At 42.3% G+C, this 23644-nt stretch overlaps 1 protein-coding gene and 1 long non-coding RNA gene across 4 annotated transcripts in view; one reads left to right on the forward strand and one right to left on the reverse strand.

Annotated features, from left to right (window-relative positions):
• The first annotated feature begins 2624 nt into the window (after positions 1-2624).
• Positions 2625-23644, forward strand: part of Atp13a4 (ATPase 13A4) — a 136177-nt gene continuing 115157 nt past the window's right edge. Inside the window, exon 1 of one of the 2 annotated variants that reach the window (XM_040750999.1) lies at positions 2625-2999. In XM_040750999.1, coding sequence (XP_040606933.1) covers positions 2937-2999 — 63 coding nt within the window. In that variant the 5' untranslated portion in view covers positions 2625-2936. The remainder of the gene's footprint in view (positions 3000-23644) is intronic. The other variant, XM_040750998.1, reaches the window with a different exon arrangement.
• LOC121141975 lies at positions 3169-4163 on the reverse strand. Of its 2 annotated transcripts, none has more exons than XR_005878967.1 (2): positions 4009-4163; positions 3169-3428 (listed from the first exon to the last, which is right to left on the reverse strand). It is a non-coding gene; the product is annotated as an uncharacterized LOC121141975 (long non-coding RNA). The 2 variants fall into 2 exon arrangements; XR_005878968.1 differs by having other exon boundaries at positions 3918-4163.

The following is a 23644-nucleotide window of genomic DNA, read 5'->3' on the forward strand; positions in this document are numbered from 1 at the left end:
TCGATGCACATGAACTCTAAATGGGCTGTCCTACTCTATCTGCTGTCTCTGGGTTCCTGTGTGTAGCCGAGTCGGGCCAAGTGAAGGCAAGAGTGCCCATGAACTTGCAGACATACATAAAGCCTAGATTTGCAACACTAGCACTTTTGAGAGGCCTGAAGAAAATATTTCACTACTGGAGACTTCTCAGTTCTTTGGACCATGAGTTTTGATGCACATTGATTGAAATTCTTCTTCTTTCTTCTTCTTCTTCTTCTTCTTCTTCTTCTTCTTCTTCTTCTTCTTCTTCTTCTTCTTCTTCTTCTTCTTCTTCTTCTTCTTCTTCTCCTCCTCCTCCTCCTCCTCCTCCTCCTCCTCCTCCTCCTCCTCCTTCTCCTTCTTTCCAAATCTTTTTAATGACTGTAGGGATCTAACTTCCCCCTCATATTTGTCTTAAATATTAAGAGAATGTGTTTGCTGGGGTAAGACAGCATACAGTTTCTCCTGCAGTCCCAATCAGTACTCACTTAACATCACAACTGGTGAGTTGCCAAGCAGATACAAGGTTCTTCTTGAAAGGATACAATCCTAGCACTGCCAGTTCTGCTGGGGGTGGGTGGGTGGGAGTTAAATATGACCCACACCTACCCATTAGCTCTGCCACTTACCCTACCAATTTGCTAAAGTTGAGATGCAATTGGAAATCTTTTTGTTTTATTATTTCCTTTGCTAAATATATTAGATGATTGCTTGTTGAAATACAAACTAGTGAATTGTGGGAAATTTACAAAGATATACCATCACTAATTCTAGACTGTCTTCATTATCTCTAAAAAGAAAATTCTTATGTTTACCTTGTGATAAAATATTTTTGTTAATTAATTTTTCATTTATTTTACACCTCAATCATAGTTTCCCCCTTCTCTCCTTCTGTTCCTTCCTCCATCCCCTGTAACTCCCCCATCTACTCCTCCTCTGTCTCCAGGTGATAAAATATTAATTTTGCTTTTATTATTGGGGTAAATAATATTTTTTGGAAATTCCACGGACTACACACTGTACTTGCATACACACAAATATGTATATACATGATTACTGTTACAGTGAATTTTCTTAGCTTGTTTTTGTTTTTTAGATTTATTTTATCTTTATCATTTGCGCAAGATCTGTCTGTCTGTCTGTCTGCCTGCCTGACTGCCTGTATGTTTGTCTTTTTCCTTCTTCATACACCTTTATCTCAATCTGTGAGGGCTACCTGTGTTAAGTTGGAGAGATCAGTGCCATCTGGAAGGGGCAGTGTGTGGACATTAACTACCTTTTACTGAACATCTTCCCAGGTCCTATTTCTCAAGATATGGCTTCAAGAGGGAGGTTTTGTTGTCTTTATTCTCACATACGTTCAAGCAAATAGAGGTTGATGGAGTTTATGTAGCTCGCTATATCCCAAAGTGGCAAAGGTGCTACCTGGTAAGACCCAAATTTGAAGCCAAGCCATTCAATTTTAAAGTACACGTTCTTAGCCACTGTGCTACCGACTGATGCTAAAACTCACCATTTAGTCTAAAAGCAGCCATGACACTTGGTCAGTGCTGTCAGCACACTTTTACAGTTCACCGTTCCCTTCCCTTGGCATTCCTGACAGGTATTTCCAGGTTCTCCAAGTCAGTTCTTATAGGTCAAAGGCCACACAAGACTAGCTCGGAGATGTGTGACTGATACATCTCTTTCCATGCCTCTCCACACCACACTGGGACTCCACAGTTATCCTAGACTTATTTCCAGCTTGCAGAATAAGAAGCTGCCTCCTAGCAGACTTATGTATCTATTTGAATTCTGACATCAGCTTGAGGAGAATGAATGTGACCTGGCCATTCCAGGCGTCTATGATAAAACCAATTTTTTCATAACTTGTGTTTAAATAAAAAAATTATTGAGGGTGACTGGAGAGATTGCTCAGTGGTGAAGGGAGTACTTGTTGCTTTTCCAGAAGACCTGGGTTTGATTCCCAGCCCACACATGGCAGCTTACAACCATTTGTGATTACAGTTCTAGGAGACCGGGTGCCCTCCTCTGGCTGTTGAAGGGACCAGGTACACACATGGTGCATAGACTTATATGCAGGTTAAAACCTATACACATAAAATAAAAATAAAGAAAAAGTCAAAGAAACAGAACCAAACACCCCCATTTTTGTTGTTTGATCACGCGAATATTTTGTTTCTAGACATCTCTAAGAGCTGACCTGAAAAAGACTGCCTGGAATAGTTGATTATACTTTTATGCCTTTACTACATGTTTTTCAAGAAAAGCAAGCCTAAGTCTATACACATACCAAATGGAATATTTCTGTGTGTTTGCAAAAAGGAAATTGAATTATAAATATTTGTTAAGGTGGATTGTGAATAATCTGTACTATTTGCAAGCAAAACGAATGAGAACCGCACTGAAACCCTATGAATCAGGGATTTCAACTAAGCAAATGAAAACCTTAGTTCTTTTAGCCTCCCCACACCCCAGTTTCTTAGTTTCTGGGAATAAAGCAGCGACCTGGGAGTTCTTGAGCCTGCTTCTCCAGAGGTTCCTGCCAACTCCTCATTGTCCTGCTGGATTTGCAGTCAGATGCCTTAGGCTGGCAGACTGTGGGCAGGCACTGAGTTCTTTTCCCTGTAAATTGGGTACAAAAAGATCGGCATGGGAGCGGCTTCCTCGGAGACAGCTGCCTCGAGAGAATGCAGGAGCAGGGAGCAGCCAGAAATTCCTCCTGGCACAAAGTGCCCGGGGGAGGAGTCCACTTTGCTAAGTATTGTCATTTGCTGAAAGAAGGTGTGTGCTCAAGAAGGAGTTTTTAACCTGGAGGATCATTAACTCTTTCATTCAGAGGTCTGGAGGTGGCTCTGGAGTTGGTCCTGGAAGCATCTGCAAGCAAGGTTCGGGGAGCAGGAGTGGAGCGCCTTTCCATGGGGGACCACCTTGAAAAGGGCCAGCATGCTTTGCTCAATGAAGGAGACGAGAACGAGATGGTAAGATTCCAGCCACATCCTGGTCCTCCTTCCCTAGCTTACACAAACATACATTTGTGAACACACTCACATACTTCATTGCATGTTGACTCTGCAATTACACAAGAAGAGATAATATCCCAGCAATCTCCCCGTCCCATAAATGTAACTTCTGACAGCACGAGTTTGGTAGAATGAACATATTGTATTCATTTTTATCAAGATTGTTTTCATTTGAAATAAAACAAAAGGGGAGAGGAACACAGGGCTGCCTGTTTATTCATCCCTGAGTCTCCATCTGTATGCAAAGTTCCGTTCAGAACTCTGGTTTCAGCAGGTCCCCAAGGTGAGGTCCAGGGTAGTCCCAGGAAGGAAGAACTGAACCCCAAAGTAGCCGGGCAAGGCAGCTGGTTGCTGGGTCTTTGATACCTTTCTCCTCTCACGATCTTGCTGTTTAGCAGGGAAGAAACAAAGCATAAATATTAACAACTGTCAGCCTACACACATTTCTTTTTAAAAAATTTTACTGCTGTAGAGACTGGTTACAGGAAAGTTTGTGTAGTTCATTGTCTCTTCCATTTTCGAAGTTCTTCCGAAACTTGAGAACTGTACGAAAATCAAATGATTCTGTTCTTGTTGAATTTACAGTGATATTTCTCAATTACGATGTAATCAAGAGAGAGTTAGAGATGTGCACTTCTGTTTAATAAGGTCTCTTTGCTAATTGTGTAAGCATAGCCTTTTATGCCGGTAATGGTGCAATTAAAATGTGAAAATGTGATGCTCTCACTCTATAATAGTGTTTTATCTTCTTGGAATTAATATACAAATAACAAACCCGAAAGATATTTACTTAAAATGTTTTCTTGGTTAATTGCTTGAGTCCTGACTATTAAATTCTTTGTTCTAAAACTGGTCTTTCAAGTTTAATCTGCTTACCTGTTTCTATAGCAACAATGTTTTTTTTTGGACATTTTGGAATAGATCCCATCTATCAAAGCTGAAAAAATTATTAAGAAATAAAGGGCACCTTAATTCAGATGGTTTTCTTCATTATTTCCTTCTTTCAGACTTAACTATCCAGTAACAGCTGCTTTCAAGACCTTACCCAAATGTCACTAAAATGACTTCCTGGCCTAATGTTGGCTTGTGTTCCCTTTCCCTCTCAAGCATTTCCTTGAGAGATTGAAGTTGAGTCCTTATTCTCATCTTGAATACTCTTACGAGAAGGCAGGGACTTCTTGTATACCCTCCTCCTTTCTCATTTGTAAACATACACATTCTCCTCTTCTCTGCTCATCTTGACCACAATTTGCCTTTGAAATAACATTATGAATCACCTATATTCTTGAAGACACCCTCCCTAGCCTAATGAATGCGCCAAATAAAGCAACTTTCTTTGTGACAGTACTGCCAATGACATTTGGGGGTCAGCCCAGTTTGGTATGCAGCTGGAAGCCCAGTTGAACACCTTGGCTGGGGAAAGGATGCTATCTGTGTATGTTGGTAAGCAGCGATTTGGCCAGTAGGCTCAGCAGAGGTACAACATTAATGTGCACCCAGCTTCCTGTCCTGTTCTGACTGCAGAAACCTGGCCACCTTCCTGGTGCTGCCTCATTTTACTTACTACACTGTTCTCACTCATGGCAGTAAACTTCAAAAGTTGTCTATCATTTATCACATCCTATCTGTCTATCTATCATCTATCTCCATCATATTTTTATTATGAGTTACGGTATACAAAATATTTTCATGACCATTTAGTTTTCACCATGACTCTGGGAAGTCAATGGGGAGAGCAACGTACAAGGAATTTGCCTAAGGTGGCCTCAGCCAGTAAACCCAAGAGCTGGAGCATCACGTGGGCTGGTTGAAAATGGTAATTCTGTGTCTCTGGGTCTGCACACAGTCCATGGATACCTTTTCAGATTTTACTGGGGACACTGCCCTCAAAATAGGACATATTGCTTCTCCTAATAAAGTAAGGGTAAGGAGAATGGCTGATCTTAGATCCCCTAAGGTCTGTTGTTTTATAGAATTTGTATTTGCTGAGTAGATTTGTCTCCTCTGACTCGTAAGCTAACCTCTTTTAGAAAGCCGAGATTGTCTAAAAATGTGACACACAAAATTGTTTACAGATTCTCTGTAAATGCCATGAGTGTGGACATTTCCAATTGTAATCCCTCCAGTGATAGAAATGACCTCAAATTTCAAGAGAAACAAACAGTCTGGAGTTTAGCTCTCGTGTAAAAGAAGAACATGAATATTCACAGGCTGAGAATAGATGGAGTCATCATTCCGTTCAGAATCAAAGAAGTAGTGACTAAAGAGCAATCATAGGTGACCTGAAGGCAATATTGCCAAGTGAAAATAAGACACTAAAAGACAGAAGACCCTATTGGAGGACAGGAAAGTGCCCACTGCAAGGAATTTTTTTTTTGGTTTTTCGAGACAGGGTTTCTCTGTGGCTTTGGAGGCTGTCCTGGAACTCACTTTGTAGACCAGGCTGGCCTCGAACTCACAGAGATCCGCCTGCCTCTGCCTCCCGAGTGCTGGGATTAAAGGCGTGCGCCACCAACGCCCGGCAAGGAATTTTAACCAGACATTTCTCAGAAGGCCTCAGAAGGATGTCTAGAGTGCACACTCTGGGCTTGGACTTGACACTTGTCCTCTCAAGCCCCAGTTTCCCAACCTATAAAACAGGAGTGGTCCTTTTTACCCTACCTGACTCACAGGGCTCTTGGGAGGATTAGCTGAGAGCATCCATGTGGAAATGTTTTGAGAAGGAATGATTTTAAGGACTCATGAGCTGTTACTGTCTAAACAAAGGTAGGAGTGGCTCACTCAAATAAAATAATGCCCCACAACAATCAAGTCACTTTTCCTACTAAAATATATATTTCTGTTTTCTGTCAGGATCACTTATAAATGGAGAGGCTTCTGTCCCTTATACCTTCCTTATTGAGCTCATTGAGGGATGGTTCATTTTTGTGACATGTGGATATTAGCCTTCCTGGGAGTTCATGCCCCCATGAATTCCAGTGTTACACAATCCTCTTTTGAAATTACTTGGGAGCATTACTGTCCATTTCCTCATATGTGACTGACAGTGATACCGTTTGATCAACCATTGATCACATTAATGAAATCACTCTTTCTGGAGAAAATGTTTTATTTTAGCAAGATTTGGAAAAGCGATGTCCCCTGATTTTGCTCCTAGGTTTTTACCAAGGAACAAGCACTTTGTTATTTTCTGATTTTAAAGGTGATGTATGTTTGTTGTGAAATGACAGATAAAAACTCAGGTCTGAAGAACAAAGTAGATAGGATCCATTAGTTTACATCTGAATATGATTAAAATTATCATGTTGGTGACTCTTCTTCCAGGCTCATATAATGCATTCATAAAATCATATGATTCTAACGATGGTAGTACATTTTAATGTTATCTATACTCTTCAAGTTCTGTACCTGCACTACCGTATTATGGAAATGTTGGGTATTGGCCTACTGTGTACCTGTGCACCCTGTGACAGCCCATTGGTACACTGAAACAAACAATGTTGATAATATTTGTCTTATGGAAGTCTGTATGTAGCTGCAGTATGCCTTCCATCCTGACCCTGCTATTTTCTCCTTAGTTTCTTTCTCCTTGTCACATGAATACGGATACGATTTGGATATTACTTATTGTTTCTCCTATGCATTGTGTCCAAATAAAACCAATCACAATTTATTCTTGTTTTTTTTTTTTTATCCGAGACAGGGTTTCTCTGTATTGTTTTGGAGCCAGTCCTGGAACTCGATCGGTAGACCAGGCTTGGTCTCGAACTCACAGAGATCCCCTGCCTCTGCCTCCCGAGTGCTGGATTAAAGGCGTGGGCCACCACCGCCCAGCCTGTACAATTTATTCTTAAGGGTTGCATACAAATCCTCAAAAATATACATTTTTAAACAGAGAATGGAATCTGTACTCTCGTTTGAAGACTATCTCTTTTTGTTACAGCTAAAGGTGTATGGTGGACAATCCTCCTTTTGACACAGAACTGCATGGCTACTACAGTGTTTAACTTGTGTTTGTATGAATAGTTCTCCATTTCTCAAGTTGTTTACCCGTTATTCCTAATTTCGTCCTGGCTGTGATGGACAACTTTGGGTAGTTTTGGACATTCTTCAGATTATTTCCCGAGAGCAAATGCTCAAAGATAACACTGTAACACTAAGGGAAATATATAATTTAACTTTTGGCTGACACACAATACTCCATTTCTCTCTAAAAGTTGTGCTGTGAAATTTATACTCTGAGCAGCAATCTCTTTTTATGGATATTCCCTTTCTCTTCTACTCTATCCTCAACTATTACTTTTTAACTTTGGTGCAGTTACTCTAGGAAAATGATATTTGATAGCTGTATTAGTTTTACATTTCCCTGACAGATTAGACATGTTAACTGGCATTTATGTTTTCCGCCTAGGACCTATTTTGTTACTAATGTTACTAGTGCTGCATTAAACACTTAACCTAAAATATACAAATTTTTAGCTATGAGAACGGGATTGTTTTGTTTTGCTTTTCATTCACCATGTTGCATGCTGCAAACTAGTGGGTGATGTCTGAGGGTGTGTATGGGAAAGGGAAAAAGTGCTCACAAAGACGATGTTTTGGGTGATATGCTGGCAAATATTTAACACAGTTAATTATGTTAAGTACAAGAAACTGAAGACTAGTGAATATGGAAACGCAGGAGACTCCTTTTTACCCTCCAGGTCATTTCTGAGTGCCTGGCATAATGGTGGTATTGCAAGTCACCTGGAGTGGTCCCACTGAGTCATCACCATGCATTGGGGCTGTTTGTCCTCTTCAGTTCTTTGGCTCGCTCTGGTAGCTGATGTTTCTGTTTCTTCTCTAATACCCTGCAGCAGAAACCCCTCCCCCGACTTCAGGGCCGCTTACTTACTATGCTTCGTGGGCACCTCTGAGATGTCTGCCAATGTTAACCAGTGGGCCCGCAGATTGCATAGTGGGGGAATTGTGTTCAGGCTGAGACATTTTGTCAGCTGAAATGTTCAGGAAGCTGGGCCCCTGGCCAAGTCTGATGTCTTTATTCTCAATTCATCGCTGCAGAACTCCCATGTAGCGAACCCATCTTTGGTAGAAAGTTGTGAGGAGTGGGATTTAATTGCTTCTGGAGAGCAGGGACCTTGCCCGGTCACCTTTCCACGGCCCTCCCTTTTCCTCTCACTGCACTCAGAGTCGGGCACAGTCCCTGGCACAAACTGTGGCACTGGACGGTGTAATTGCAAGCTCTATTAACCTGCAGATTCTCATTCTGAGACAAATGGCGAGGCAACAGGACTCAGAAAGAGAACTGCTTTGAGCAATTAAAAAACAAAGGCTATAAAAATTATGTTATTTATTTAAGCTGGTCAGTAACCCCATGTGTTTGTCATTTAGCTTTCCCCTTTCCTAAGCACAAACAGCATATTCTTCAGAGTTAATGAGCCATACCACACTATTTTTCTGTGACACTTTATTATTTCTTTCATTCATTCATGTATAAACTCAACAGATATTTAAGCAACTTCTGGTCAGTACCAAGAGTCCTCCGGGTTGACCAGGAAGAGCTTGAGTGAATAATAAACAGTTTCTGCCTCCAAAAAGCTCATAGCTGAGTGGACAAAGCCAAGCACAGAACTGCAGGCCTAGAGCAAAATGAGAAGGAAGCGGCTTGTGTCCAGCAATTATGAAGGACTTCAGGATGGTAGCAGTGCCTTACACCAAGGGAAGGGGCATTTGCAGTGCAGGGCCCTTTGTGACCCTAGGGTACAAATACAATGAGCCTTCATCATGAAGTTGTGCATGTAGATCTGTGGACACAAGGACGAGGGAGCAATTTGGTGACAGCAAGCTTTAAGGACAAAGGGGGCACGCTCTTTCCTCCAAAGGGTAGGTAACACTGTACAAGGCTTTGTAAGACATTGCAAAAGGGTTGCAAGTTTTCCTTTGTGATGATTCCCAAGCACTGGGCCATGAGGCCTATATAAAAACACATTCTTAGACCCCATTTTAGACCTACTGAATTAGAAGTTACAATGATAGACTTAGATTTAATTAGAATAGTTAGGGTGCTAGCCTGATTGACACAATGTAGAAACCACAGAATATTTGTGACTAGGAGTGATATGGAGGGTTTTCATGGATTGAATGAAGTTGGCTGGAGAAAGATAAAGTTAATGAAGAAATGTCTGAACTAAATTAACATCTTGTCAGAGAGGATGTTGGGTAGAAAGGGGATTTGACAGTATTTACAAGTTAGAGTTAAAAGGAATTCATCATCTGTGGACTGTAATCTAAGAGAGAGTGCATGAAATGGTACTAACTACAGATGGCCAAGAGTGTCCTAGCATGAGGGGACAAGTTGGGAATGCAGACGGTTAGAGTAAACAGTGAAATTTGATGTTGATTTGGGCCAAGTATAGACTAACACTATACATAAAGTAATTGACTTCATCTTCTAAGTCTAACTATGGGAGATCTATCATCTCTTTTAACAATTGGGAAACTGAGGTATGAAGTGACACGCCTAGCTTCATTTGGCCAAGTAAATGGTAAGTGGCAGCTTAAGTTCTTGCCTTTTACAGTTGTTTGCTGTCTATTGGATTTTCACAATTCTAGATGTGTTTTCCTTGTTAGCCGTGAAAAACATCTGAGCATATTAGAAGAGAACACACCAGGAATCTGGAGACCAGCATTGAAGTGCTGGCTCTGACAGTATTTATTTTCATACCCACAAAACAAATTATACTCACCTCTCTTTGACTTACAAGGCAGAGATAATACACACTTTACTTGTTTGAACCAGGGCTCAATGCAGACGATATTTTAAGGTTCTCTCCCACCCCTGTGGTTAAGAACTAGGTAATCTATTGAGCCTTGGGCAGCAGATCAGTACCCATCCCGAGTATACACACAGACTTTGGACTCCCATCCAACAATGTGAGGTGCACTCTCACCCTGAACTCTTGGGGAAGGGTCTAGGCCCTGCCCTATATGAAATGACAGACTATGGACACCCCCATGGAGGGCCTCACCCTCCCTGGGGAAATGAGGGGATAATGGGGGGGGTTGGTGGGAGGGCAAGGGAGGAGGGGAGGGAAAGGGAGAGGGATCTGGAACTGACTTGTGAAGCAACCTTGTTTCTTATCTAAATTTAAACTGAAAAATAAATTAAAAAAAGAAAAAAAAAGAACTTAAAGAGGAACATGAAATCACTGAGTAGTTTAAAGAAAGTTTTGATACCATTGATTTCTTCAAGGTGCTGTGGGTTTGGTAGTGTGTGTGTGTGTGTGTGTGTGTGTGTGTATGTGTGTGTGTGTAAAACTAAATCATATATATATGAGTTTTTGAGACAGAGTCTTGTTATGTAGCCTGGATGACTTTGAACTTATTACCCTATCTTAGGCTCCTAAGTGCTTGGACTACAGTGTACTGCCATACCTAGATCTGAAGATACTATACTCAATGGGAACTAGAAATTTACAAGTGCTCTGTGGGATACTCACAGATGAAGGGGTAAAGAGTATTAGTCAATAGCTAGCCAGCACCTGAACTTACAAGGTATCAAGGCCCAGAGAAAAGAGCAGAGACGGGACCCAAGGAGCCAGTGACTCAGTAATGTGTCCAGAGGAGATATACCCATGGATTGTGGCTTCAAGGCTCTATGAGGAGTAGTTGAAGTAGAACAATCCACTTAACTACCTACAGCTCTTTCTGAAGGCTTATCATAAAAGCTTGGCAAATTGTCCAAATCATCACGTATCGAGAGATGAAAAGCTAATGAGGACACAGCCTCCTTAGTCCTGCAATGTACCTAAAGCTGGTCTGGGCAGTGAGCACGTCCATGCCTCGATGTTCCCTCAGAAAAAGAACAGATAGGAGGCTAGTTCTGTATGCTTTCCACAGCTATGTCTCTCAAACCAGGACGCTCTCTGACCTTGATGGGTGCACACAATGTCCTGGCTGAGACTGTTATCAGTTTATCATTTCTGGAATTCAGCTTTGGGACAGAGCCAGGCTGCATGTTTGTGAGACTCTGGCACTTTACTCTCAGAAGCTGTAGATAGATTGCATGAGTGAAGAACCAGGTTTGGAGGCCATCTCCAAAAGGAATTAGCTTGCATAGATAGTTTGAAACATACACATACAAAGTGTTTTTCAATAGCCCATTTAAAATATTTTAAAATCCAAAATGTGTTTATTGGGATCTTTTTCCTCTCAGTGCTGCCTCTTCCTGGAGAAGCATCTTTCCATCAGCCATGCTTTTCTTCCTGTAGGCTGGCAGAGAACAGGGGAGCAGCCAACACTCAGACTACTGTTTGTACATGGCTAATGACCGTGGTGATTTTATGGCATACTGGGCATTTCATATCCATAAAGTAGGAATTGAGGATCTGCAACACAGGCATTTTTGTGTTTCCTTTTTTTCTCTTCTTGAGAGGGATGAAGGAGAACCTTGTTGAGGGCATGCCTCTACTTTGTGACAGGAGTGTTCTTGTAGGGAGGTTATCCCCAAGAGGCTAGCTTTTATTTTTATTTTTTTTGGGAATTTCATATAAAGTATTTTGAATATATTCACCCACAACTTCCTCCTTAACTCCTCTCACATTTTTCTCCCACTCCCTACCCCCCAAATCCATGTCTTTTTTTGAATTGAATGCTTAAATATGTCTTTTTAAATCCTTTTTAAAAATTTAAATTAGAAACAAGCTTGCTTCACATGTCAATCCCAGCTTCCTCACCCTCCCCTCCTCCCCTGCCCTCTACCAACTCACCCAACCCCCCACCCAATCCCCACTCCATGAGGGTGAGACCTTCCATGGGGGATCTCCAACGTCTGTCATATCATCTGGGGCAGGGCCTAGGCCCTCCCCTATGTGTCCAGGTTGAGAGAGCATCCCTTAATGTGGAATAGGCTCCCGAAAGTCCATTTGTATGCCAGGGATAAACACTGATCTACCACCCAAGGCCCCATAGATTACCAAGACCTCCTCAGTGACACCCAAATTTAGGGGATCTGGATCAGTCCCATGCTGGTCTCTCAGTCATCAGTCTGGGGTTCATGAGCTCCCCCCTTGCTCAGGTCAGCAGTTTCTGTGGGTTTCACCAGTCTGGTCTTGACCCCTTTGCTCATCACTCCTCCCTCTCTGCAACTGGATTCCAGGAGTTCAGTTCAGTGTTTAGCTGTGGGTGTCTGCTTCTGCTTCCATCAGCCACTGGATGAAGGCTCTAGGATGGCATATAGGATAGTCATCAATCTCATTATTGGGGAAGGGCATTTAAGGTAGCCTCTTCACTGTTGCTTAGATTGACAGTTGGTGTCATCCTTGTAGACCTCTGGAAATCTCACTAGTGTCAGATCTCTCCTCAAACCTATAATGACTCCCTCTATTATGATATCTGTCATCATGCTCTCCTCTATTCTTCCCCTGACTCAACCTTCCTGCTCCCCCATGTCCTCCTCTCCCCTCTTCTTCTCCCCCTCTCTTTTCTCCAGCTCCCTCTCCACTCCCCATGCTCCCAATCCCCTCAGGAGATCCTGTTCCATTCCCATTCTCTGGGGGTACCATGCATATCTCTCTTAGGGTCCTCCCTGTTTCCCAAACTCTCTGGCAGTAGGGATTTTATGCTGGCACTCCCATGCTCCATGTCTTTTTAAATTTTTTTAAATTCTTTTTTATGTTTATTTATTTTTAAATTTAAATTTAGATTAGAGACAAGGTTGCTTCACAAGTCAGTTCCAGGTCCCTCTCCGTTTCCCTTCCCTTCTCCCGTGCCCCCCAACCCCCCAATATCCCCTCATTTCCCCAGGGAGGGTGAGGCCCTCCATGGGGGTGTCCATAGTCTGTCATTTCTTCCAGGGCAGGGCTTAGACTCTCCCCCAAGAGTTCAGGGTGAGAGTGCATCTCACATTATTGGATGGGAGTCCAAAGTCCATGTGTATACTCGGAATAAATACTGATCTACTGCCCAAGGCTCAATAGATTACCTAGGCCTCCTCACTGACACCCCCATTCAGGGGGTCCTGATCAGTCCCATGCTGGATTCCCAGGCTGATGCCTGGGATTCAAGAGTTAACCCTTGCCAGGTCAGCTGTTTCTGGGGGTTAAACCAGCCCAGTCTTAATCCCTTTGGTCATCAGTCCTCCCTCTCTGTTACTGGCTTTCTTGAGTTCAGCTCAGTGTTTAGCCGTGGGAGTCTGCCTCTTCTTCCATCAGCCACTGAATGAAGGTTCTGTTTCCCAGACTCTCTGGCCATGGGATTGTAGGCTGGCACTCCCCCAGATCTATGTCTAAAATCCATATATGAGAGAGTACATGCCATGTTTCTCTTTTTGTGACTGCATTACCTCACTCAGGATGGTTTCTTCTAGTGTCATCCATTTGCCTGCAAATCTCAGGATTCCATTGTTTTTTTTCTGCTGATTAGTACTCCATTGTGTAGATGTACCACATTTTCTCTATCCACTCTTCAGTTGAGGGACATCTAGATTGTTTCCAAGTTCTGGCTGTTACAAATAATGCTGCTATGAACATAGTGGAACAGACATCCTTGTTGTATGAATGGGCATCTTTTGGATATATGCCTAAGAGTGGAGTTGCTGGGTCTTGTGGTAGGTTTATTCCCATTTTCATGAGGAATCTCCATACTGATTTCCAAAGTGGCTGAACAAGTTGGCACTCCCACCAGCAATGGGGAGTGTTCCCCTTTTACCACATCCTCTCCAGCATACATCGTCGTTGGTGTTTTTGATTTTAGTCATTCTGACAGGAGTGAGATGTTATCTCAGAGTTGTTTTGATTTGCATTTCCCGGATGGCTAAGGATGTTGAGCACTTTCTCAAGTGCCTCTCACATGCTCCATGTCTTAAATCCATATATGAGTGAGTACATATCATGTTTGTCTGTTTGTGACTAGGTTACCTCACTCATGATGGTTTCTTCTAGTGTCATCCATTTGAGTGCAAATTTCAAGATTCCATTGTTTTTTTCCCCACTGAGAAGTAGTACTCCATTGTGTAAATGTACCACATTTTCTCTATCTAGTCTTCAGTTGAGGGGCATCTAGGTTGCTTCCAGGTTCTGGCTATTACAAATAATGCTGCTATGAACATAGTGGAACAGATATCCTTGTTGTATGAATGTGCATCTTTTGGGTATATATCTAAGAGTGGAATTAATGGATCTTGTAGTAGACTGATTCCCATTTTCATGAGGAATCTCCATACTGATTTCCAAAGTGGCTGTACAAGTTGGCACTCCCACCAGCAGTGGAGGAGTGTTCCCCTTTCTCCACATCTTCCCCAGCATAAACTTTCATTTGTGCTAAAATCAAACCATTCTGACAGAAGTGAGATGGTATTTCAGATTTGCATTTCCCTAATAGCTAAGAATGTTGAGCACTTTCTTAAGTGTCTCTCAAACATTTTAGATTCTTCTATTGAGAATTTTCTATTTAGTTCTGTATCCCATTTTTTAATTGGATCTTTTGGTACTTTGGAGACTTGCTTCTTGAGTTCTTTGTGTACTTTTGAGATCAGCCCTCTGTCAGATATGGGATTAGTAAATATCTTTTCCCTTTCTGTGGGCTGCCCTTGTGCCTTGTTGACTGTTTCCTTTGCCTTACAGAAGCTTCTCAGTTTCAGGAGGTCCCATTTATTAATTGTCAATCTCAGTGTCTGTGCTACTGGTGTTAAGTTCAGGAAGCAGTCTCCTGTTCCAATTCATTCAAGGGTACCACCCACTTTCTCTTCTAAGAGGTTCAGTGTGGCTGGATTTATGTTGAAGTCTTTGATCCATTTGGACTTAAGTTTTGTGCATGGCGATAGAGAAATCCATGTCCTTTTTTGTTTAAAGAATAATTATCCTATCAGCTAATGTTTGCTGTCCACATCTTCCTGGGTGTAAGACCATCCATTAGAGTGTGGTCAGTCTAGGAGGATCACACCCTTAAAGAAAGCAGGCTCTCCCTTCACCAGAAGCCGTAAATTCTTCACAGCAACTCACTTAGGGGTAGGGGTCATGAACTCTTTCCCACTCCATGTTAAAATGTTGCCTGGCTTGATTTTATGCTAGGTGTTGTTCAGGTAGCCATAGTTGCTGTGAGTTGATGAACGCATCAGTCCTATCATGTTCAGAAGACACTGTTTTTCTCAGGTCCTCCCTGACGTCTGCTTCCTACAATTTTTCTGGCCCTCCTCTGTAATGGTCTCTGTGCCCTGTGGAAAGGGTGCTGTATAGATGTTCTCTTTATGACTGAGCACTCAACTGACACTTATTCTCAGTATTTGCAGCTAGTTGTGAATTTTTGAGCAAACTACCATCAGCCTCAATGATGCAGTCTGAGAGCTGTACTAACTCATGGGTAGAGAGATATGAATTCAGAGAGCTGTTTGATGCTATGCCTATTTAGCAAAATAATAGAAGGTTCACCCCCTGGGGCCTGTGAGCTCCTTAACCATGGATTCTTGACCACAGTTTAAGTGTCAGACCTATGTTTCCTCTTGTGGAACAGGACTTTATACTTAGTCATAAAGTTGTTGGTTGCCCTCATAACATGTCATTATTTCACCCATGGGCATATTTTGCAATGTTGGCAATTGTTGCAGTTCAAAGGGTTCATACCTGGGTCAGACTTTGATGACATCTCAATTCCCATAGCCTGCATAACAGATAGCTACTAGGGAGGATGCTTTCTGATCAATATTAACTAACTTGATTTCTCCATGGCCTATGACCTATGTGTGCAGTGTCCTCAGCAACAGGGTCTTACCATCAAATTCTATTGGACAATCAGGAATAATGACAATAGCCTATATTTTTTGAGGGAAGAGGTCTTTGGGGCACCTATGACCAACAACATGAGGAGGGGTATCCCAGCAGTGGGTTTTTTAGTAGGCAACCTAAGGCTTCTGGGATGAACATAATCCCTTTTTAGGTGTCTTAGGGTTCCTATTGCTGTGATAAAACACCATGACCAAAGTAACTTCCGGAGCAAAGGGCTCATTTGACTTACACTTTCACATCATAGCCCATCATGAGAAAGTCTAGACAGGAACTCAAACAGGACAGGATCCTGGAGGCAGGAGCTTATGTAGAGGCTATGAAGGGGTGCTTCTTGATGGCTTGTTTGTCATGGCTTGCTCAGCCTGCTTTATTATAGAACCCAGGGCCACCAGCCCAGGGATGACATCACCCACATGAGCTAGACTTTCTCCCATAGATCCCATAGATCACTAATTAAGAAAATGTTCTTCGGGTTTGTCTACAATCTGATCTTTTTTTTCAGAACATTTACAGATGCTTTTATTATTGTTTATAACAGCACAAAATCAGCACCATCTCACAAAAATAGAGGCTTATTTATACATAGGTTGCTTTTCAATATTTTTGGTCTCTGAACAGCTAAAGTTTTGTTTGACTCTAACAGATTACAATATACTCTGTTTAAAATTTTTCTATTCAAATTATGGAGTTACTATTTTATTTATATGTTTAAAAAGTCACTCTTATGAATTATATTACACTCGAGGATTAACAGGGACAATTGGGCAAATGTTCTATTTATGTTTCACTCTTAAATAGACAATTGAGTAAATTAAGTTTTTTTAATTTAATTTAAATTAGAAACAAGTTTGCTTCACATGTCAATCCTAGCTCCCTCTCCCTCCACTCCTCTCCCACCCCCTTCAACCCTCCCCCAACCCCTTCCCCAATCCCCACTCCATTCTCCAAGGAGGGTGAGGCTCTTGTTGGGGGAATCTCAAAAGTCTGTCATATGATCTGGGGCAGGGCCTAGGCCCTCCCCCATGAATCCAGGCAGGGACAGCATCCCTCCACATGGAATGGGCTTCCAAAGTCCATCTGGATGACAGGGCTAAGTGCTGATTTATTGCCTGAGGTCCCAAAGGATGCTGAGGCCTCCTCACTGACACCCACGTTCAAGGGGTCTGGATCAGCCCCATGCTGGCCTCTCAGCTATCAGTCTGGGATCTATGAGCTCCCCCTTGTTCAGATCAGCTGATTCTGTGGATTTCACTCACCAAGTCATAATTTTAAAAATTTATTTTACATGCCAATCACAGTTTCCCCTCCCTTCTCTTCTCCTTTCCTTCCTCCTACCTCCTTTCTATCCCCTCCCACTCACATGACTTCAGCTTGTGTCAAATTGACATAAAACTAGCCAACACGGTAGGATACCCGGATTAAACATATTGTATCACTTACAAAATAATAGGTTTGGTGATATGAAGGGGAAAGGCGAATAATGGGAAAGGATATTTAGTGGGGAGGATGTTGGGAGGGTAGGGTTAAGGTTGGGGAAGGGATGACTAACATTAAGGATGTTTGAAAGAGCCATATGGAAACTTACTATTTTATGGAATATTTTTTTCCTCATCACTGGGGATTGTATTCAGACTTTTGTGCATGGTAAGCAAGTTTTACTTCTAGACCCCAATTCCCTAGCCAATGGTATATATTTGTTTCAGGTTTGCTATCCTTCAACTTGGAAACACCCAGCAACTGAAAGATATTTCAGTTGGAGGAAAAATTCTCTGTAGGCTTTTTCTTCATTCAACTCCAAGAAACAAATTTTACATTTACATTTAACCAGTTGTATGTATTCTTCTTGCTGGCACTTAATAGAATACAACAGATTTTTTTCTTCTTCCCTTCCCTTCCCTTCCCTTCCCTTCCCTTCCCTTCCCTTCCCTTCCCTTCCCTTCCCTTCCCTTCCCTTCCCTTCCCTTCCCTTCCCTCCCCTCCCTCCCTCCCCTCCCTCCCCTCCCCTCCTCTCCCCTCCCCTCCCCTTCTCTTCCTTTCCCTTTCCTCTTTCCCTCTCTTCCCCTCCCTCCCATTTACTCACTTTCCCTCTCCATCCTTCCTTCTTTCTTTCCTTTCTTCCTTACTATGGGGTTTTGTCATGTTGTCTGGGTTCACCTGAATCTCCTTGAAGCAATACTTCCACTTCAACATCCCAAGTATTGGAGGGTACAAATACATGCCACTATATCTGTTTCATCCATCATCTTCTTTCTTTCCCTCTCCCTTCCCCCTCTGTCTTTCTTTCTTTCCTCCCTTCCTATCTGTATCTTGATCTCTCTTTGTAGCCCAGTCTAGCTTCAAACTCACTGTCTCTGGAGTGTTCTGATCATAGACTTGCACCTCCACCACTCTCATTCCTTTTACTTTCGTATATGTATATGTATATGTATATGTATATGTATGTGTGTGTGTGTGTGTGTAAAGTGTCATTGATTCTTTGTGCATTTCACATCATGCATTCCAATACTACTTATCTTCTCATGCCCTCACATCTGCCCTTGCAAACCCCCCAACAAAGAAAAACCAAAAATCAAATGAACAAACAAAAGAAAGAGAAGAATCTTGTCCTCAGTGTGGCCCCCTAGTCGCAGTTTTACCCTTTAGTCCATTCATCTTTACTTGCAAGTGTTCATATCCAGGAGTCTGGTTTGAGGTTTCTAGCTTCCACTATGCCACTGATGGTGGGTTCTCACTGGGACTCCTCTTATATATCCTGTTGTTTTCCTGTGCTGTGGAGATCCTGCTGTTTTAGATCTGTAGGTTTGTCCCCTTCACCTGCTCCAGCAGCTTATAGATTCAGTGGATGTTGGGACTGGCCAACTTAAAGTCCTGTTTCTGGGCCTGGATGGTAGCTGGTTTGTCAGCTTTCCCTCATTGACACTACCCTGGGAAAGCTCTCCAGCCCTGCTCAGCCTAGCTTACCCAGTGCAACCTGCAGCAAGGGGTGGGGGGGCGGTTCTGCTCTCAGATCCTTAGATCCAGGTCACCCACACTCACACCACCAGAGCCAGCTCTCCCAGGGTCAGTGAAGGGTAGGGCTGGCTCAGCACAGCATGGTTTCAATGACCCCATGTGCTAACATGGATCATAGACATCACTACAGACCCCAGCTGCAGTAGGGCCCTGGATCCAGACACTGATCTCCATAGTAGTTTGGGCCTGGACATCACCATGACCCAGGTGACAACATCTGCCACCTAGATCAGGTTGGCTCCAGCAGTGGCATAGTCCTTGGAAACTGACATGGTCTCAGGTGGCTTGACCACACCATAGTCATCCAGAAGGCCCCTGGGGGTAACAGGAGCATAGACATCAACTTAGATCCTGGCTACTGCAGGGTCACAGACCCAGACATGGCCCTGGAGCAGCCCTGGCCCAGATGACATCATGGTCCACAGACACCCTCATGATCACAGGTTGAAACTCAGACCCCAGGCATCTGCAAGGTCGTTGGTGGCAACATGGGCCACGGTTATCAATATAGACTTCAGCTGTGATAGGACCATGGACCCAGCCATGGTCCTCGGTATTAGCTTAGCCTAGGATGTCACCATGGCCCCAAGTGGCAGTGCAGGTCACCAAGATTGTCATGGCCCCCCTCAATAGCATGGCTCCAGGACACCAACATGGTCCCAAGTGGTAGCCCAGACCACAGACAGATCTTGGCATGGTTCTCAGTGGCAACAAGAACACAGATATCAACACAGCTTGCCTCAGTTGCTTCAGGGCCTCAGATAAAGACCTGGCCCTTGGCAATAGCCCAGGCCCAGACATCACCTAGGTCTAGGGTGGCAAGTAGGCCATTCATTCCAGCCCATTCCTCACCACCCTCACCTCTTTAGATCTGCCTCTCTCCCCAGCCCTGGACTGTTCCGCCTCTCTCTCTCTTCCATTTCCCCACCCTGCACTCTCTCACCATAATGGTGCCCAGCTACCCAGCACCGTGGGTCTTGGTTGTGTCACAGGTAGCACTGTGTTGAGTCCTGCTGGCCCCAACAGCAAGGCATGGAGAGGAGCTGCTGTCTTTCTTCTCTTGAGTACCTGGGCCTAGAAACCTCGGGTGGAGCTTGTATGATGGTGCCTGATCATCTGACTTCAGAGGCATCGGGCATTGGACAGGCTCCTGGTTGACTGTGCCTGTTTAGACCAAGAAGTCTGGGGTGGGGATGGAGGTGGGGGAGCCTATCTGTGTCCTCTGGCTGTCCTCTGCTGGCTCAGGCCTGGAAAGGGCCTCTAGTCACTTCTGGTTGATGGTGCTCACCCAGACCCTCTCATTCCTTTGGCCTTATCCTGATCCTTGGTCATCAGAGTCCTGCTCCATCCACCAAAACCATATTGAATATAAGTCTCTTCATTAAGCCATCTCAAACTTGTGATCACAATCACCCCTTCCTTACCTGGTCTTTTAAAATGTAATTTATTCTTTCTCTTCCTCTTTGTACCCAGTATAGAATTTATTAGCTTTTCAACTATTTTTTTAAAGAACAAAACTCCAGGTGTGATTTTTGTGGAAGTCCTAAGTTTTTGGTCATTGGAATATATAAATGAAGAGAATTAAAGGTCATAGGATCACTTGACTATCCCTTTAGGTTTTGGCTATCTGTGTATGCCTGTATCACACCAATCATCAACCTTCTTATTCCTCCACTTCCTAAGGGTAGTTCCCTCAGCTTGCTGAGTCTAGGCTTGATGTAGGAGTAGGGTCTTGGTTTAAAGATAGCAAGTGGTGGTAGAGTGTTTTTTTCTTCTAGTATCAATAGGGTTTTGATTTTTTTCCCTGGGGAGAGTTCACTCCTTGAAAGTCATTGAACTTTGTCACTTACTGCTTGTTCCAGAATCTCAAGTCATTATAGAGAAAGAAGCAGACATCTGGGGAGGATTTGGTGCCTATCTGCTGGAGCCATTAGTCATCTTCTTCACACCTGTGCTGTCAAGGAGACAACTGTGACATATCCCTTTTCATTCCAACCATCTGTCTTTCCAATGAGCACAAGGTGGTACATGTGGAGAGGAATTCTTGGTACCTGTGGACAGGCTGGGCTTAACAAATTTAGACATTACAAATGTGTTCTAGCTCTTATTTGGTCTCTATAGACTTATTCACATTTTAGCTGACTTTTTATCTGCTTATTATGGCAGCCATCACCGTCTCCCATGATCTATAAAAGATGAAAGCATCATTTTGTTGTCTTTCTTTGGAGTTATTTTTCTTAAAAAATATTTATTTATTTTTATTGTATGAGTATGGGTGTTTTTCCTGCATATATGTCCGAGCACCACATGTATGCAGTGCCTATGGAAACCAGAAGAAGGCATCAGATCCTTTGAACTTCCAGTTATAATGCTTGCTAGCTTCCATGTGGGTGCTGGGAGCTGAATCTGGGTCCTCTGCAAGAGCAACTCTTAACTGCTGAACCATCTCTTCAGTCCCAGTGTTTGTCTCTTTTTGGAAGTTGGTTCACCTGATTAATTTTTAACTGCTGGGTTGATCCAAGAAAATACACGACTGTGGGTTATCAGGGTCCTCAAATCGATTTCCATTGGTCTACCTGTCTGTTTTAATGCCAATACCAAGCTGATTTCATTACTAAAGCACTATAGGAGAGCTTGAAGCCAGGGATGGTGATGCCTCTGAAAGTTCCTTTATTGTACAGGGCTGTTTTGCCTATCCTGGGTTTTTTGTTTTTCTATATAAAGTTGAGTATTCTTCTTTCAAGGTCTATGAAGAATTGTGCTGGGATTTCGATGGGGATAGGTATTCCATAAAAATGGAACCAAGAAATAAGCAGGCATAGCTATTTAATAGACTTCAAACCAAAACTAACCAGAAGAGACAGGAAAAATATGTCATACTCATCAAAGGAAAAATCTACCAAGAGGACATTGCAATTCTAAAAGTTTGTGCACCAAACATAAGAGGCCCAATTTCATAGCAGAAGGAATATTTAATCTAAAATGCAGATTAACTTCAACACATTAATAGTAGGTGATATCAATGTCCCACTCTCACCAATACACAGATTCTCTAGCTAAAATCTAAACAGGAAAACATTGGCGTTAAATGGCATCATAAATAAAATAGACTTAACAGAGATCTATAAAATAGTATACCTAAATGTCAAGTAATATACATTTCTCTTAGAAGCCCATAAAATTCTCTTCAAAGTTGACAATATATTAGGACACAAAGAAACTTTCAACAGATATAAGTAAATTGAAATAACAACTGTGTTCTACCTGACCCCAGTGGAATAAAGCAGGCTACCAATAGCAATAGAAACTACACAAACTACACAAACTCATGGACACAAATAACACACCAAATGAATAATAATTTGATCAAGAATTAAATCACAGAAGAGGTTTAAAAATTCCTAAACTTTAGTGAAAAATGAAAATGCAATATACCCAGATCTATAGGGCATAATTAATGCAGCCACAAGAAGACAGTTTATAGCACTAAAAGCTGACACAAAAATTTTGAGAGTTCTCAAATTAATAAATTAATGAAACATCTGAATGTTTTAGAAAGACAAGAATAAACAACATCTCCAGAAGGTAGACAGGATGAAATAATCAAAATAAGATAATCAAAATGATGTTAATGAAATAGCAATGAAAAACTACAAATAATCAAAGAAATGAAGAGTTGCGTCTTTGAAAAGATTAGCAAGGTGACAAACCTTTAGCTAAATTAATCAAAAGAAAAATAAGGTCCATTAACACAATTATATATGAACATGGTGATGTGATATTATAACAGACTCTGAAAAAATTCAGAGATTCGCAAAGACATATTTTTAAAAATCTGTATTTTGGAAAAATCTTAACTAAGTGGATGAATTTTGACATATATATGATGTAGTTAATAGTTTAAATAGATCCATAACAATCTCTGAGATAGAAGCAGTAACTGAAAATCTTTCAACAAAAAAAAAAATCTTGGGTCCTGATGGATTCAGTACAGAGTTCTGTTATAATTCCAGGGAATTACTCTTGATTTTCCTCCAGAACTTGATGGTAAGACCCTATTGTTGAATTCACCACTTACTCAAGTCTTAGAACATGGAGTGATCAAGCTGGGACTGACTGGGAAGCTTCATCCCTACTGCCTAGCTTTCACACAGCTGGAAGGTGGTATGCACACTACCAGAGGAGAAAAATAATCACCGATATCACCCCACTGTGAATCCTCTGAGCCTTAACAAGGGAAGACCTGGTAAAAACATGAACACTTGTGTATTAGTGGCACAACTGCTATGGGGGTAGCCACACTTTCTAACTGTATTTACAGTCTGCTCCACAAGATGTAACCCATGCTGGCACTTGTGGCTAGATAGTCATGACCCTTAGGAAAGAACTTCTTACTATTGTTATGCTAAGTGAATATAGCATTAAATTGACACCTAATAGCTTTTGCTATATCCATTGTTTAGTACACCCTTCAACTCTTATCAGTGAAGCTCCTTTTTATAGTAGATGATGGTTAACTCAGAGACCCACAACTGGCCAATATGCAGAGGATAAGAGACTATGAAATATTCACACCTAAATGGGACTTCTATGCCATAGCCCCGGTTCCCAAGGCCCAGGGATCATTGGGAAAGGAAAGGCTGAGAGGGGTAAGAGCCAGGGGTGGTGGATGGCTACACTGAAATAGTGTTTTATGGACAAGACAGGGCAGTTATACATATGAACTCATAGCAATCACAGCAGCACAGGCGAAGTCTTCATAACTTTAAGCCCCAAGGTGTTTTCTGTTTCCAGCTCTCCAGCTCTACTCCA

This window comes from Mesocricetus auratus, unplaced genomic scaffold (genome assembly GCF_017639785.1).
Source record: "Mesocricetus auratus isolate SY011 unplaced genomic scaffold, BCM_Maur_2.0 Super-Scaffold_100008, whole genome shotgun sequence".
Lineage (NCBI taxonomy): Eukaryota > Metazoa > Chordata > Mammalia > Rodentia > Cricetidae > Mesocricetus > Mesocricetus auratus.